Source organism: Protopterus annectens, chromosome 9.part0, assembly GCF_019279795.1.
Source record: "Protopterus annectens isolate FY-2018-M chromosome 9.part0, PAN1.0, whole genome shotgun sequence".
NCBI classification, from domain to species: domain Eukaryota; kingdom Metazoa; phylum Chordata; order Ceratodontiformes; family Protopteridae; genus Protopterus; species Protopterus annectens.
This window is the reverse complement of record NC_056743.1, coordinates 1,889,647,788-1,889,665,914: the sequence shown is the minus strand read 5'-3', so window position 1 is coordinate 1,889,665,914 and position 18,127 is coordinate 1,889,647,788. Positions and strand designations below refer to the sequence as shown.

Sequence of the window (18,127 nt, the reverse complement as noted above, 5' to 3'; positions counted from 1 at the left end):
CTCCAACATGTCCTATTTATTTCAGTGCTGAGGTTTGCATTTTTCCATAATTTTTGCTAAGGGTGATAAGAGAGCTATTGGCCGATAGAGTAGTCATTTGAGTTCCCACATTTATGTAGGGGGATAATGTGGAAGATTTTCCAAATATCTGGAATGGTTCCCTCTTTGATTGCCCTATTTATGAGGATGGATATAGGGTAGGTAATTACTTTGGCTGCTTTTTGGAGATATTGCGGTGGTAGCTGGTCAGCAGAGTTTTTGAATGAATTTATAGATGAGAGTAGTAGAGATGGGTTATAGTTTGAATGTAGGTAGATAGCCTGGTGTGGTGGTGGGAAGGCTTGAGTTATCTGGGATAAGTTGACTAGCTAGAGATTGTATGGTCTCAGTGAAGAAAGAATTAAAAGTATTGGCAGTTTGCTGGGGGTATTTGGATCTGCATCAAGTGAGGTAGGTGTTCGAGAGTGTCCTGGGGAAAGGAATTTATTGATACTAGACCAGAACTTCTGAGGATTATTTTGGTGAGTTTGCTGCAGTTTACAGTAGTAGTTCTTTTTATCTGTAAGTATTGTCTAGTGCAAGAAGCAATGGAAAAATTGATGGATTTTCAGTTAGTAGAGATTGTCAATTTAAAATACAACTTTTTGCAGATGATACTTTACTGACTGTAGGAGATTTAAATTATTCAATCAAAGAAATAGATGAAGAAATTGAAAAGTTTCAAGAAGTACTGCTGCTGATATTTAAGAATACAGCTGAAACTTTAGTGTTAACCAATTACTAGACAATAAGTTTAAGGATAAATATAAATATAATTGGGAAGGAACAGAACTAAAATATTTAGGAATAAAAATCTATCAAGATGTGAGTAAGATTATTAATAATAATTTTGAAAAAGTAATTGAAGAAGTGTTACTTCATATTAAAAAAATGGAATTATTTATTTTTTTTTACTTTTGAGGATAGGTTAGTACTTATTAAAATGATTATATTACCCAAGGTTATAGTTTTATATATATATATATATATATATATATATATATATATATATATATACATATATATATATATATATATATATAGGCTATCGGCCCTAGAGCCTATATAAGCCTAGCCAAAAAGTTCCCTGGCTTTCGCCACCCAGGAAAGTTATTTTCCTGCACCCCTGTCGAGCAAATCCACAGAGGTGATCCCAGGGGTGAAGTTCCTATTTCCCATCCAGTTGTCTAGATTCCTCTTAAAGAGGGCTAATGAGGGGCTTTGCTTGATGTGAATGGGTAGTCTGTTCCAGAGTATGGGAAGTCTCTAGGACAGGAATCTATCCCTCCAGCATGTTCTGTTTATTGTGGTGGCAAGTTTCAGGTCCCTGGGGCATGTGGCATGGAGAGATTTGGGTTTCCTTAAGTGTAGCATGTTCAGTAGAACTGGGTTTAACATGGCTTTGTAAGTTAGGCAAAGGTCACTGCTGAGCAGGCGATAAGTGACGGATTAGAGCTGAAGTTTTTTGAGGTGGTCTGTATATTGCATCTCTTTGAGGCTGGTAATCCTCTTAGTGAGGTATTTCTGTGGCCTTTCCAGTTGTTGCAGATGTCTTGCAAGGTACATGCCAAATGAGGTGTTGTACTCAATGATGGATCTGATGAGGGATGAGTAGAGATGAGCAATGACCTCTTTTTTTCTGGAGGAGAACCCTTTAGTGATGAGGTGTGCCACATAGAAGGATTTCCCAACTTCTGTGGCGATGTGATTGTCAAAGGAGAGACTAGTGTCCACCTGTGTCCCAAGGTCTCTTATCACACTTTTGGTGTTAAGTAGGCTACTGTCTATGTGGTAGTTCATGGGTACGGTGTTTTTCCCAAAGGAGAAGACAATACACTTTTTGGCACTGAGCTTGAGGCCATGACTTTAACACCAAACATCAGTCTCAGTGAGTCCCCTTTGTAGAATGTCCACATCATTTGGTGATTCTGTTATGGTTCCCAGTTTGCAGTCATCTGCAAACTTTGTTAGCCAAAGACCTGCTGTATTAGCCTGGACTTCTGAGAAATAGATACTAAACAGGAGAGGAACCAGGACTGAACCCTGTGGTACTCCGCTTGTCAATGGTTTAAAGTCAGATTTGGAGTTGGCTGCTTTTACTGTGTGGGTTCTGTCAGTGAGCCAGTTGGCCACCCATCTTGTGACATATGGATTTATGCCCAGTCTAGTAAGTTTATCTATAATTCCAGAGTGGGGAATGGTGTTGAAAGCCTTGGCAAGGTCAAGGTAGGCTGTGTGCACCACCTTACCCTCATCCGCAGCTCTGGTGACTGATTCAAAGAAGTCAGTCAGGTTCAGAAGATATGCCTACCTTTTACAAACCTGAATTGAGTGGGGTCCAGCATTTGCAGGTTACCTATGTCTTTGTTTATAAGTTCCATGATGATATGTTTCATGGCCTTGCAGACCAGGCTCGTCAGGCTAATGGGGCAGTAGTTCCCACGGTCTGTGGTGGTGCCCCCATTGTGGAGTGGGATAACCATTGCTGTGCACTATTTAGTAGGCACAAAGCCTGATGTGAGGCTATGATTGAACATAGTACTTAGATGGGGTACCAGTTTGTCCTGTCATTCATGCAGAATGCAGCCTGGGATGTTGTCTGGTCCCATGGATGCTGTGTTTTTGGCTTTGGAGAGTGTGGTCTTAACTTGTGCATATGTGATTACAGGGGTATGCATTCTTCCAGTATAGGCATGGGCCATTTGTGGGGTGAGGGGGGTAAAGTTTGCACTGAACCTATCTGCCAGGATGTTGGCAATATCAATTGGTTCTGTATATCTAGTGCCATTGTTCTGTAGCTCGGAGCAGATCTGAGTTTTGCCATTGAGATTCTTGACACAGCTGTAGAATGCTTTGTGGCTGTCTTTATAATCAGTGACAATTTTATTTTCATAGTTAGCTTTGGAGGATTTTATGAGGGATCTCAGCTTCTTACTGAGGCTGACCACGGAGTTCCTGCAATCAGGAGATTTTACTTTTTTTTTGCAACAGATTCCTCCTTCTGTTGTAGAGTTTGTTTATGGCAGAGGACCACCAGATTGGCTTCCTTTTTTTGGAGGAATAGCATCTTGGTTCTGTTGGGGAATGGCACGATCCATGCACTCGTGTATGCGTTTATACAGTGCATGTGTATACGATGCAGCAGTCATTCCTCTATTATCCATCTGCACAGGTGTAGTGAAGTTTGCCACTTCTGTCTTAAGGAGCGTGAAGTTGGCTTTGGAGAAGTTTTTTACGATGGTTTCCTTAATGGGGATGGAGACAGAAAATTGATGTCTAGGGTGATTAGCTTATGGTTGGATCTGACCAGTGAGGAGTTGACCTTTGGCTTGGAACATTGGTTACCCATGTTGGTAATGACCAGGTCCAGGATTTTGCTGCCTCTGGTGGGGGTATGGACTAGCTGATCCAGGGCATTGGAATTTATGAATTCCAGAAAGCACTGAGCTAATGAGTTAGTACATGAGTAGTTTTCCCATTTGATAGTGGGATAGTGGAAATCACCCATTATTGGGGTATTGGGCTGTACCTTAATATTATCCAGTATGTCGAGGAACGTGGAGTGAGCATCCTGGGGCATGGTGGGGGATCTGTAGCAAGCTACAACCTGGATTGCAGTCTTGCCCATTGTTAGTTGCACTCACACACACACACACACACACACATATATATATATATATATATATATATATATATATATATATATATATATATTGCAGTCAATTGCTTTAATACCTGACAAAAATCTTTTAAAGAAAATGGAAAATGCATTAACTTCTTTCTGTTGTATCCTAAAAAGCCAAGAATCATATATAGAAACCATTTAGGATTATGGCAGCATGGTGGTATTAGCTTCCCCGATGTATAATCTTATAATATCGCTGCAAGTTGTAACTCTATTATACTCTGGATAGACACAAACCTACACTTCTTACACTAGTCAATGGAAAATCACACAGGAGCAGATTATTGTAAATTCTTATAAGTTTATTAAATGTGTTAAATTAGAAATAGATAATAATCCTTTCATCTGGTTAACAGAATTTACCTTAGAAGGAAATTCATTTAATTCTTTAGAAACTGCATATATGAAATGAGTTATTAAAAACAATAAAGAAATGTGTTTTTAAAACTCTATTAATATCAAAATGGGAAGTTTTGTGTTTTCCTATTGCATATACCTCTAGATTTAAGGAAACAATGTATGTTAAAATGAATTTGCTAAAAAGGAATGCTTTACTATTGTGGTCTGATTTCTTTGAAAAAGGAAAAGCTGAGTCCCCACAATGTTTAATGAAAGGTTATAACTTGGATGAATTTGCTAACCAGTTAATATTATCTACCAGTAAGGAATTAAATGAATTTGTACATAATATGAGTGAAGAGGAACAGAACATTATTCCATAATTATATGACTACATGAATGCTGTTATCAAAGGTAGACTGACATACAAAGGAAGCTTTTCCAAGCTATATGAGTTATAATAAATCATAATAATTCAGATGCAAAATTCTGGAACTTTTTAGATAGTGGTGGATTGAGTGACTCAATAGACTGTAAGAATAAAGCTTTTTTACTTAAATCAGTGAGTCAAACTTCTTCAACTTTATACTGGAAAGTTTTTATGTAGAAATATATAGATATAGTGTTTGTTATTCCCTGTAAAATGTTAAATTTAGTAAAATGACTTTCTCAGTTTGTTGGAGATGTAGTAAAGGCATATAAGCTGACTGGATACACATGTTTATGGATTGTGAAAAATTAAATGTTTATTGAGAAGACATAAGTATATTTTTAAGGGGTTATGGTCTGGTAGTTGTTGTATAACTAGTACAGTAATACTAATTAATGTTCTATTTCCTGTATCTGTAAAAGCCAAATAGAAAAAAATATTTTGGGCTCCTTGGCAGTTGCTAGAAAAGTTATTACGAAAAAATTGGAAATTGAACTAATTTCCTACGTTCAAAGATTTTTTAAATTTAACAATACTATGTAAAAGTGAAAAAGAAGTAATCAGAATAAGATCATTAAAAATTATACTAAGACCTTTAGTTATTGGGATAACCCTGACACGTTGCTATTGAAATAACAAGATTCTTAATTTGCTATTTCTATAAAATTACCTTGATGATTCAATGTATTCCTATTGTTGTATAAGAATATGTAAAGTTAAATTTATTCTTTCTGTGCATATATTGTAAATATGCTAAATTAATAAAAAAAATTTCTTAAAAAAAGAAAAAGTTTTCTTTACCAAAGTTAACTATACTACATTATTTACATTTCATTTGAGGCCATTCTCCTTGTACCGATTGTTAACACGGTCTAACCGATGTTGGAACAATGAGTCAGTGGAAGATCAAATAACGGCAGCCAATTTACAGTCATCTGCAAACTTAGATTATCATTGGCCAGGAGTGTTAGACTGAAGGTGTGAGAAATAAATGCCAAATGGAATAAGGCCCTGTGCTAAGTCCTGTGGTAACCCCCTGATAACTTTTATTGCTTTTATAAGTGGCAGCTTTGGCTCTAACCATCTGGGTTGGGCCAGACAACCAGTTCACTATCCACTGCATAGCATAAAGATTTATATTTACATCTATAATTCTGTCAATAATGCCTGCATGAAGAATAGTACCAAAGGCCTTGGCTTGGTCCATATATGCTGTATGTACTGCATAGCCACTATTCATTGATTTGGTGACTTTTTCTAAGCAATTAAGACTAAAGAGGCAGGATCTTCCTTTGACAAACCAAATTGATAAAGTCCATGATTAGGAGATTTTCAATATTCAGATTAATAAAGTCTGAGAAAATACATTCCATAGCTTTATATATGAGGATAGTGAAACTAATGGGTCTACAGTGACTATGGTCTTTGGGTGGACCACTGTTGTGTTACAAGATTACAATGGCTGTTTTCCAGACTTCAGAAATGTAAATAGTGGAGGGACTTAGAGTAAAAGGTTATATAGGGTATTGAGAAATGCCATCCATCCATCCATCTATCCACCCATCCATCCAGCCACCCATCCAGCCACCAATCCATCCATCCACCCATCCATCCATCCATCCATCCATCCATCCATCCATCCATGCATCCATCCATCCATCCATCCACCCATCCATCCATTCATCTGTCCACCCATCCATCCATCCACAACCCCTTTTTCCCATTTTTGCACATGGGGTCAGGGTGTAGCTTCGACACTGGGAATCATGTAGCCAAGATTTACACTGCCAGGTGGTCTTGTTTGATACTAATACTCAGGCAACCTGGTCATTATCCAGGCCATGGATGAGGAGTTTTTAGTTCTTGAGACAGTGAGGGGACTTGATCCATAGTAATCAAAGGAATGGCTGAGACTGTGCAGTCTGTGGAGCAGCTATAATTGTGGGTGACACTAAATTAATTTATTTGGTGAGATACTTGCTATTTCCTTAGTATAGGAGTGGGCAGTATTATTGTGGAATAGCAGTGAACATTGTTGGGTGTTAGATCTTAACTTACTGAAATAGTTAAAGAAAGATTTGTAGTTATTTTTGGTTCTGTTGATTACTTTTTTAAGTTTACATTCAGCTTTGAACTTCCTAATGGCTCCCTTAAGCTCTTCACTAGTTTGTTTGTGTGCTCTTAAGACAGGTGGAATGAGACCCTGTATAAGTGGTAAGTAGTTTCTTTCCCTTTTTATATAATTTATGTACATGGGTATTCCACCTTAGGGTGTTGCTTATATTTGTCATTATATATTGTGGATAGGAACTATCTTATCCGTACAACTATTTAAGTAAAAGTCAGAGTAAAAGGCAGCAGCAATGACTTTAGCAATGAGATCCATCTGAAGGTGATGTTCACAGTGGAATTTATTAGGTAACTTAAGAAGGTTTGCTTTGAGAAGTCCTTAAACACAGAGGTATTTGCAGAGGATGTACCGTCAGTTTTAAAGGGAAAGGTCATTGATTATGGTTAGATTTTACAAGGAGAAAATGATTCCTACAGAGGTGTGCAAAGCATCATCTAAAGGTAGTGGGGCTCCTTGACACTTAAGAACAAAAAACCTTATCCAGTCATTGAACTTCCTCTGCTCCTTCAATATAATCAGCTAACCTTAGCACATAAAATTTTGTACCACCCAGAAAAGACCCCAGCCCTCAAAGACATTATCTGACCATATTCTGCTTCTAGATCTCCCCACTTAAACAACACACTTCTTCTCCATGTCACCAAAGCAAAAAATTCAGCAGGTGAAACTCTCTTCTCCAACTACATTTTCAAGCTTAGGAATTGTCTGCCAAACTCAGTGGTGACCACATCCACATCTATCCAATTTAAAAACTTCTAAGAACCCACCTTACTAATTCCTGGCTCTGCTGTTGTTAAATCCCAGGTTACACCACCCCAACCCCCCTTCTCATACTCTTTCACTACTGGACTACTAGTAACACTACCTCAGTCCCATTACTCCTTGTAGGTTATTATTATGTCAAACATATATCTCTAGCAATTTGTAAGCTTGTTTCTGTTCAAAGTTATATGCATTGACTGTAAATACAAACCATCACGATCTACGATATGCACGTTATTGTTCCTATTTTTAACTTCCTGATCTACTTTATTAATACTCAACATTTAAAACACTACTAAAACACCACCTGAGCAGCCATTGGCTATGCTCCTGTCACTCCCATGCTTAAACCCCCTCTCCATTGGCTATGCTCCTGTCACTCCCCTGCTTAAACCCCCTCTCCATTGGCTATGCTCCTGTCACTCCCCTGCTTAAACCCCCTCTCCATTGGCTATGCTCCTGTCACTCCCCTGCTTAAACCCCCTCTCCATTGGCTATGCTCCTGTCACTCCCCTGCTTAACCCCCCTCTCCATTAGCTATGCTCCTGTCACTCCCCTGCTTAAACCCCCTCTCCATTGGCTATGCTCCTGTCACTCCCCTGCTTAAACCCCCTCTCCATTGGCTATGCTCCTGTCACTCCCCTGCTTAAACCCCCTCTCCATTAGCTATGCTCCTGTCACTCCCCTGCTTAAACCCCCTCTCCATTGGCTATGCTCCTGTCACTCCCCTGCTTAAACCCCCTCTCCATTGGCTATGCTCCTGTCACTCCCCTGCTTAAACTGCCTCTCCTCTCTTGTTAGCTCCTCTCCAAACAGTAGCTCTTCCTGCTTCTTTTCTAATTTAATTCGACTTCCTCTTCCCCTTTGCCATTAGCTCTCTCAACTTGTGATGAATACTTTACTTCAGCTTCTGGTGTAATATCTACAGAGCTGTTTCTATTAGCAGGTTTTCAGTTCCCACCATCCTTTTGTGTTTGTTCATCGAGGTAGATCTTCCCCTTCGATCTCCACCACAAAACATACAATACTTGTGTAATGTTTCTTCTTGACATGTAATTTTTTTTTGATATTGTAAAAATGCATTCTGTTTTGTGATAATCTGTGTATCTAAAATCTACTTGTATTTTATTTTCTGTGGAGCTTTTCTCCCCGGGCCTCCACTGAAAATGGGCCTCTGGCCCAATCGGACATTCCCGGTCAACAAAATGTAATCAATAAAATAAATAATAAATAAATAAATAATTTACAATATGTTCAGGATACTGATCTTATCTTTCTACTTCTGATGTACTATATTAATATTTTTAAAGTTTTATGTGCTAAATTAATGTTTTGTAGTTTTTTTGTTCTAATATAATATCTACTGTTTGTCACTGGAGTTTTTCTTCCCGGGCCTCCACTGAAAAAGGACACATGTCCAGCTGGACTTTCCTGGTAAACAAATGTAAAATAAAATAAATACAAAATTGTTATTAGGGTGCATGGAATTTCTTTTTGTTTCTGAGTTCTTTAGAAAAGGACTTGCTAGGGATTGTCTTTTTTATAATGTGAGCTTGTGGCTTAAGCCATGAAAGAAGGGTGTGTGTACAATGAATATAAAGTTTAGAATTAATACATTCCTGGCATTTTTACATTTATATTAGCTACACTGAGTAATTAAGATGATGGAACATGGAAAAGGAAGAGCGATTGCAAATGCCTTGAATGTAAGATATGTAAAAATAATGAACACGAAAGCTGATAAGGAAGTGTATAAAAGTTTGTGTAAATATTGTAAATAAAGATATTTAATGTAAATGTGAAAACAAGCTTAGTTTTATGACTAAAGACCCCCCCCCCCACACACTATTTTTGATTAGTGCTGTGGGATCATTTATTTCCATATGAGCTACCATCAGCTCAGGCAGTTGGGACCTTGGTTTAATATCTCATCTGAAAGATGACACACTCAGAAGTGTAGCACCGTCCATAATGTTACACTGTAGTGTCAGTTTTGGAAAATGGATCCAGTCACCCCGGGTGGGCACAACATCTAAGTGTGTTACCTTTTGAGACACTGACACTTTTGAATTTTAGCAGAAAATCTGCACCAGGAAGGCTAAAATAAAATTGAACCTGGTGGCATTTGGACCACGGACAAGTGATGAGTAGCAATTATGATTTAGTGAGTGAAGGCGGAGTACAGAGAATAATGGGTAATGGGGGGGAGCTGGATCCTGGAAAAGTTTAAATCAATGCCATGCAAGCTAAGAACTGGCACTTCAGTCTTAATGGCGCGGTGAATGGGGCAGCCTGGACTATGTCCAGTCATATGACATACATGCTACAGGTGTAGTCAGCCAGCAGTGCACTTCAGTTTAAAGTTACAAATATATATTTTGCATCTTTCTTTAAAAATAAGGGGCATGTGGTCACATGTATAATATAGTTACAATACTGTGGCTATGTCTTTAAATAGGATTTGCCAGTATGTTACTTTTTGTACCATGTGGTTTCTCTCAGAGTGCAGTTCAGTAAAGGTTGTCATTGAATTTCCTTCATGCCTAATTCCTCTCCATTCATCCACATTAACTATGTGAGGTCCTAACTGTATAAATATATTATTATGCATACTGAGTGCAAACTCATTTGTGTAATATCAGCCTGAAGGAGATTATTCATTTACAACTACTGCTGCCCTTAGGACCCCACCCCCAACCCATGCATGGAAATTTAAAAAGGAAGAATTCAGTGTTTTGCTTCTGAGTTATCTTTGTTTTTTTTCCTAATTATTCTGTATTTTAACTAAATCATTTTTATTCCAGAACCCAGATAACATTATAGTGAAGAGACAAGTACTATCTGCCAGTGACAAGTCTGGGATCATTTCAAGCTCTTTTGACATCCCTGGGATTGTAAAGTAAGTTGTCCGAGTGTGTAGCAGTACAGAACATTTGTGAATTCCTGTTAAAGTAAATACTGAGAAGAAGTACTAAATGTAGGAACTTAGCATAAATACTGCTGGTTAAATGAACAAGTAGCACTGCTAGTTATGGAAACTGGAAACAGACTGCCTGCCTTGCTTGGATTACTTTCGAGTACCTAGTAATGCTGTAGAATTATATATTTTCTATTATTATTTTTTGACTTGACGAGTTTACTTCTGCTACTTTTACTACTGTTGTCTGATCTGATTAATTTACAGTGATTAACTAGAAATATATGGACTGAAAATCTTCCACACAGAGAAGTTTCTTACACTGTTTTGTTTTTAGACCCACTACACTTTAATGGGTTGTTTTGAGACTTCGGGGATACCACGGAGATTACTTGTTTTATATATAATTTTTGATCGCAAAATGAACTAAGGTTGATATATTTCCAGCCATGTAGTATATTCCCTTGGATAAAATCACAGACTTAATAATCTAATTAATAATTTGGTTAAATAAGATGTACCATTAAAGTACATTAGGGCTTTATATTATTATGACAGCTACTAGGTAGGGCAGGACCAGCTCGAATGTCACACTGATGGAGGAAGGGATGTGACTTTAACATGTGTACCAATAACACTTTGTTTTACAGCACAATAAACCACTCCCATGCCTGATAAAAAGAATATATACATTTAGAAAGCTTGTGAGGAAATTATTACTCTATTTTTGTTTTACTTGGATCGCTTGTCTGTGTACTTAATAAAGAATTTTCGACTGGAAACAGACTGCCTGCCTGGCTTGGATTACTTTTGAATACTTAGTAATGCTGTAGAATTATATATTTTCTATTATTACTTTTTGACTTGAGTTTACGTTTTCTACTTCTACTACTATTGTCTGATGATTGATATACAGTGATTAACTATAAATATATGGACTGAAAATCTTCCACACAGAGAAGTTTCTTACACTGTTTTGTTTTTAGACCCACTACACTTTAGTGGGTTGTTTTGAGACTTTGGGAATACCACGGAGATTACTTGTTTGCTGTGTCACCTTTATCCACATAATCAGAAAGTGTAAATTGTTTTTTCATCAAACTGATCATGTACTCAGTCATTTCTGTAGCATGTAGTTGGCAGTGGTGTACCACATCTGCAGTTAAAAGATAACATCTGATCTATCACAACATTGGCTGATAAAGCAGAATTCCAAGTTAAAACAGCATTGTTGGATAGAACAGGAATCTCCATAAATGTAAACCTCTTGCATCGTACTTTTAAGTTGGGGTGGAAGGTTCCATGAGGCCTCATCTTGGGAAAACACAACAAAAGAAGGAAAGAAAGAAAAGCTTCACCAAACCTACTCTAAAACAACAGACGAGGAAATAAAAAGGTCCAGAAAGACCAAAACTTTAAGAAAACACTTAAGCACTTTTGTCCACAGACTCAGAAGGTCATCAGAGCTAATAAACTTAAAAAGTACTATTTAACATTGCTGAAAAATCCATACTTGCCAGATTTTTTATTTCTAAGGCTCAATCTTGGATCATTTCATCTTTATATTTAATTTGTACTTCAACAGAAAGAATTTACTGCTGTGAAAATGTGATGAAACCATCCGCACCCAGATTAGCCCAAAATATTTTTGCAAAAACTTCAAACTTGCATAGCACAAACAATGAATTGGCTACATATTCTGTCCTTGATCATTATCTGCTAGACAATTTGCAAGCCCTACTTAACTAGTTATCCACACATTTCCATTACTAGTTAACTAATTACTCACACATCTCCATTACTAGTTAACTAATTACTCACACATCTCCATTACCAGTTAACTAATTACTCACACATCTCCATTACTAGTTAACTAATTACTCACACATCTCCATTACCAGTTAACTAATTACTCACACATCTCCATTACTAGTTAACTAATTACTCACACATCTCCATTACTAGTTAACTAATTACTCACACATCTCCATTACTAGTTAACTAATTACTCACACATCTCCATTACTGGTTAACTAATTACTCACACATCTCCATTACTAGTTAACTAATTACTCACACATCTCCATTACTAGTTAACTAATTACTCACAGATCTCCATTACTAGTTAACTAATTACTCACACATCTCCATTACTAGATAAATAATTACTCACACATCTCCATTACTAGTTAACTAATTACTCACACATCTCCATTACTAGTTAACTAATTACTCACACATCTCCATTACTAGTTAACTAATTACTCACATATCTCCATTACTTGCTAGAACTACTTCAGTCTACCCTGTAGATTAGGAACACAGGAACTTTGGAACAATAGTAGGCAAGCGATCAAAAGGACCATAAGATGCCCACGTTATAAGCATTTAATAATGCTCATCTCCGAAACTGAGCAGGGCAGTACATGATACCCCAGGTATAAAATTTGTATGTACCTGTCCACTTACCAAGAGTAGCCTAAAAGATAGGCAGAGTAATCCTTTGTTTGACCTGTAACAGCAAGTAATTTCATACACTAGAAATATGTTGAGTTAGGAACCTATCTCTCTGAGTTTTGTTTAGATGTTGTAGATTTAGGTTCCTTGTGTGGCTATTTATACAGCCACTGGCTTTGTAAAGAAAGAGAAGATTTAATAAGATTTGGTGTTTCATGGTTCTAAAAGCAAGATGCAGGCAACATCAGAGCTGCTTTTAGGCAATTGAGTATAAAGAGTGTTGTGCTACTCTATCAGGATATTTGAAGGACTTAAGGGCTTTCATTTTCTTGGTAAGTTATCTTTGGGACTTTTCTAGTTGAGCAATTTTGTTTGATTTATATATATACCAAAGGGGGCACTATATTCTGTAATGGGTCTAAAAAGTGAAGGGTTTCTAAACCTTTCACCTTCCAAGAATCATGTTTCACTTGTTCACCAGCCTGTCCGTCAATATTATTAATATTACATTTAGCAGAAATAATAATTCCCTGTCCTTCGTTATTATTAATCTTACATTTAGCAGGAGTAATTCCTTGTCCATTATTATTATTAATCTTACAGTTAGCAGGAATAATTCCCTGTCCATCATTATTATTAATTACATTTAGCAGAAAGAATTCCCTGTCCTTTGTTATTATTAATTTTGCATTTAACATGAGTAATTCCCTGTCCGTCATTATTATTAATCTTACATTTAGCAGGAATAATTCCCTGTCCATCACTATTATTAATTACATTTAGCAGGAGTAATTCCCTGTCCATCATTATTATTAGGCTTATATTTAGCAGGAATAATTCCCTGTCCGTCATTATTATTAAGCAAACATTTAGCAGGAATAATTACCTGTCCTTCATTATTATTATTAATCTTACATTTAGCAGGAGTAATTCCCTGTCCATCATTATTATTAGGCTTACATTTAGCAGGAATAATTCCATGTCCGTCATTATTATTAATCTTACATTTAGCAGGAATAATTCCCTCTCCGTCATTGTTATTAATCTTACATTTAGCAGGAATAATTCCCTGTCCGTCATTATTATTAAGCTTACATTTAGCAGGAATAATTCCCTGTCCGTCATTATTATTAATCTTACATTTAGCAGGAGTAATTCATTGTCCGTCATTATTATTAATCTTACATTTAGCAGGAATAATTCCCTGTCTGTCATTATTATTAATCTAATATTTAGCAGGAATAATTCCCTGTCTGTCATTATTATTAATCTTACATTTCGCAGGAATAATTCCCTGTCCATCATTATTATTAATCTTACATTTAGCTGGAATAATTCCCTGTCCATCATTATTATCAATCTTACATTTAGCAGGAATAATTCCCTGTTCGTCATTATTTTTAATCTTACATTTAGCAGGAATAATTCCCTGTCCATCATTATTATTAGGCTTATATTTAGCAGGAATAATTCCCTGTCTGTCATTATTATTAATCAAACAATTAGCAGAAATAATTCCCTGTCCGTCATTATTATTATTCTTACATTTAGCAGGAGTATTTCTCTGTCCTTTATTATTATTAATCTTACATTTAGCAGGAATAATTCCCTGTCCATCATTATTATTAATCTTACATTTAGCTGGAATAATTCCCTGTCCTCCATTATTATTAATCTTACATTTAGCAGGAATAATTACCTGTACGTCATTATTATTAATCTTACATTTAGCAGGAGGAATTCCCTGTCCATCATTATTATTAATCTTACATTTATCAGGAGTAATTCCCTGCCCATCATTATTATTAATCTTACATTTAGGAGGAATAATTCCCTGTCCATCATTATTATTAATCTTACATTTAGTAGGAGTAATTCCCTGTCCATCATTATTATTAATCTTACATTTAACAGGAATAATGCCCATTCCATCATTATTATTAATCTTACATTTAGCAGGAATAATTCCCTGTCCATCATTATCATTAATCTTACATTTAGCAGGAATAATTCCCTGTCCGTCATTATTTTTAATCTTACATTTAAGAGGAATAATTCCCTGTCCATCATTATTATTAATCTTACATTTAGCAGGAGTAATTCCCTGTCCATCATTATTATTAGGCTTACATTTAGCAGGAATAATTCCCTGTCCGTCATTATTATTAATCTTACATTTAGCAGGAATAATTCCCTGTCCGTCATTATTATTAATCTTACATTTAGCAGGAGTAAATCCCTGTCCATCATTATTATTAATCTTACATTTAGCAGGAATAATTCCCTGTCCATCATTATTATTAATCTTACATTTAGCAGGATTAATTCCCTGTCTGTCATTATTATCAATCTTGCATTTAGCAGGAATAATTCCCTGTCCATCATTATTTTTAATCTTACATTTAGCAGGAGTAATTGACTGTCCATCATTATTATTAATTTTACATTTAGCAGGAATAATTCCCTGTCCGTCATTATTATTAATCTTACATTTAGCAGGAATAATTCCCTGTCCATCATTATCATTAATCTTACATTTAGCAGGAATAATTCCCTGTCCGTCATTATTGTTAATCTTACATTTAAGAGGAATAATTCCCTGTCCATCATTATTATTAATCTTACATTTAGCAGAAGTAATTCCCTGTCCATCATTATTATTAGGCTTACATTTAGCAGGAATAATTCCCTGTCCGTCATTATTATTAATCAAACATTTAGCAGGAATAATTACTTGTCCTTCATTATTATTAATCTTACATTTAGCAGGAATAATTCCCTGTCCATCATTATTATTAGGCTTACATTTAGCAGGAATAATTCCCTGTCCGTCATTATTATTAATCAAACAATTAGCAGAAATAATTCCCGGTCCGTCACTAATATTAATCTTACATTTAGCAGGAGTAATTCTCTGTCCTTCATTATTGTTAATCTTACATTTAGCAGGAATAATTCCCTGTCCATCATTATTATTAATCTTACATTTAGCAGGAATAATTCCCTGTCCTTCATTATTATTAATCTTACATTTAGCAGGAATAATTACCTGTCCATCATTATTATTAATCTTACATTTAGGAGGAGTAATTCCCTGTCTGTCATTATTATTAATCTTACATTTATCAGGGGTAATTCCCTGCCCATCATTATTATTAATCTTACATTTAGCAGGAATAATTCCCTGCCCATCATTATTTTTAATCTTTCATTTTGCAGGAATAAGTCCCTGTTTGTCATTATTACTAATCTTACATTTAGCAGGAATAATTCCCTGTCCATCATTATTATTAATCTTACATTTAGCAGGAGTAATTCCCTGTCCATCATTATTATTAATCTTACATTTAGCAGGAATAATTCCCTGTCCGTCATTATTATTAATCTTACATTTAGCAGGAATAATTCCCTGTCCATCATTATTATTAATCTTGAATTGATCAGGAATAATTCCCTGTCCATCATTATCATTAATCTTACATTTAGCAGGAATAATTCCCTGTCCGTCATTATTTTTAATCTTACATTTAAGAGGAATAATTCCCTGTCCATCATTATTATTAATCTTACATTTAGCAGGAGTAATTCCCAGTCCATCATTATTATTAGGCTTACATTTAGCAGGAATAATTCCCTGTCCATCATTATTATTAATCTTACATTTAGCAGGAATAATTCCCTGTCCATCATTATTATTAATCTTACATTTAGCAGGAATAATTCCCTGTCCGTCATTATTATTAATCTTACATTTAGCAGGAATAATTCCCTGTCCATATTATTATTAATCTTACATTTAGCAGGAGTAATTCACTGTCCATCATTGTTATTAATCTTACATTTAGCAGGAATAATTCCCTGTCCGTCATTATTATTAATCTTACATTTAGCAGGAATAATTCCCTGTCCATCATTATCATTAATCTTACATTTAGCAGGAATAATTCCCTGTCCGTCATTATTATTAATCTTACATTTAAGAGGAATAATTCCCAGTCCATCGTTATTATTAATCTTACATTTTTCAGGAATAATTCCCTGTCCTTCATTATTATTAATCTTACATTTAGCAGGAGTAATTCCCTGTCCATCATTATTATTAGCCTTACATTTAGCAGGAATAATTCCCTATCCGTCATTATTATTAATCAAACATTTAGCAGGAATAATTCCCTGTCCTTCATTATTATTAATCTTACATTTAGCAGGAGTAATTCCCTGTCCATTATTATTATTAGGCTTACATTTAGCAGGAATAATTCCCTGTCCGTCATTATTATTAATAATACATTTAGCAGGAATAATTCCCTGTCCATCATTATTTTAAATCTTACATTTAGCAGGAGTAATTCCCTGTCCATCATTATTATTAATCTTACATTTAGCAGGAGTAATTCCCTGTCCATCATTATTATTAATCTTACATTTAGCAGGAATAATTCCCTGTCCATCATTATTATTAATCTTACATTTAGCAGGAATAATTCCCTGTCTGTCATTATTATTAATCTTACATTTAGCAGGAATAATTCCCTGTCCATCATTATTATTAATCTTACATTTTGCAGGAGTAAATCCCTGTCTATAATTATTATTAATCTTACATTTAGCCGGAATAATTCCCTGTCCGTCATTATTATTAATCTTACTTTTAAGAGGAATAATTCCCTGTCCATCATTATTATTAATCTTACATTTAGCAGGAGTAGTTCCCTGTCCATCATTACTATTAATCTTACATTTAGCAGGAATAATTCCCTGTCCATCATTATTATTAATCTTACATTTAGCAGGAATAATTCCCTGTCCATCATTATCATTAATCTTACATTTAGCAGGAGTAATTCCCTGTCCATCATTATTATTAATCTTACATTTAGCAGGAATAATTCCCTGTCCATCATTATCATTAATCTTACATTTAGCAAGAATAATTCCCTGTCTGTCATTATTATTAATCTTACATTTAGCAGGAGTAATTCCCTATCCATCATTATTATTAATCTTACATTTAGCTGGAGTAATTCCCTGTCCATCATTATTATTAGGCTTACATTTAGTAGGAATAATTCCCTGTCCATCATTATTATTAATCTTACATTTAGCAGGAATAATTCCCTGTCCGTCATTATTACTAATCTTACATTTAGCAGGAGTAATTCCCTGTCCATCATTATTATTAGGCTTACATTTAGCAGGAATAATTCCCTGTCCGTCATTAGTATTAAGCTTACCCTTAGCAAGAATAATTCTCTGTCCGTCATTATTATTAATCTTACATTTAGCAGGAATTATTCCCTGTCTGTCATTATTATTATTAAGCTTACATTTAGCAGGAATAATTCCCTGTCCGTCATTATTATTAAT

At 35.4% G+C, this 18,127-nt stretch overlaps 1 protein-coding gene across 1 annotated transcript in view; it reads left to right on the top strand.

The window, feature by feature from the left end:
- LOC122812306 (complement C3-like) overlaps positions 1-10,310 on the top strand; it is a 268,006-nt gene extending 257,696 nt beyond the window's left edge. Inside the window, exon 5 of the mRNA XM_044084709.1 lies at positions 10,191-10,310. Within this exon, the coding sequence (XP_043940644.1) occupies positions 10,191-10,289 (99 nt within the window). The 3' untranslated portion in view covers positions 10,290-10,310. The remainder of the gene's footprint in view (positions 1-10,190) is intronic.
- The last annotated feature ends 7,817 nt before the right edge of the window (positions 10,311-18,127 follow it).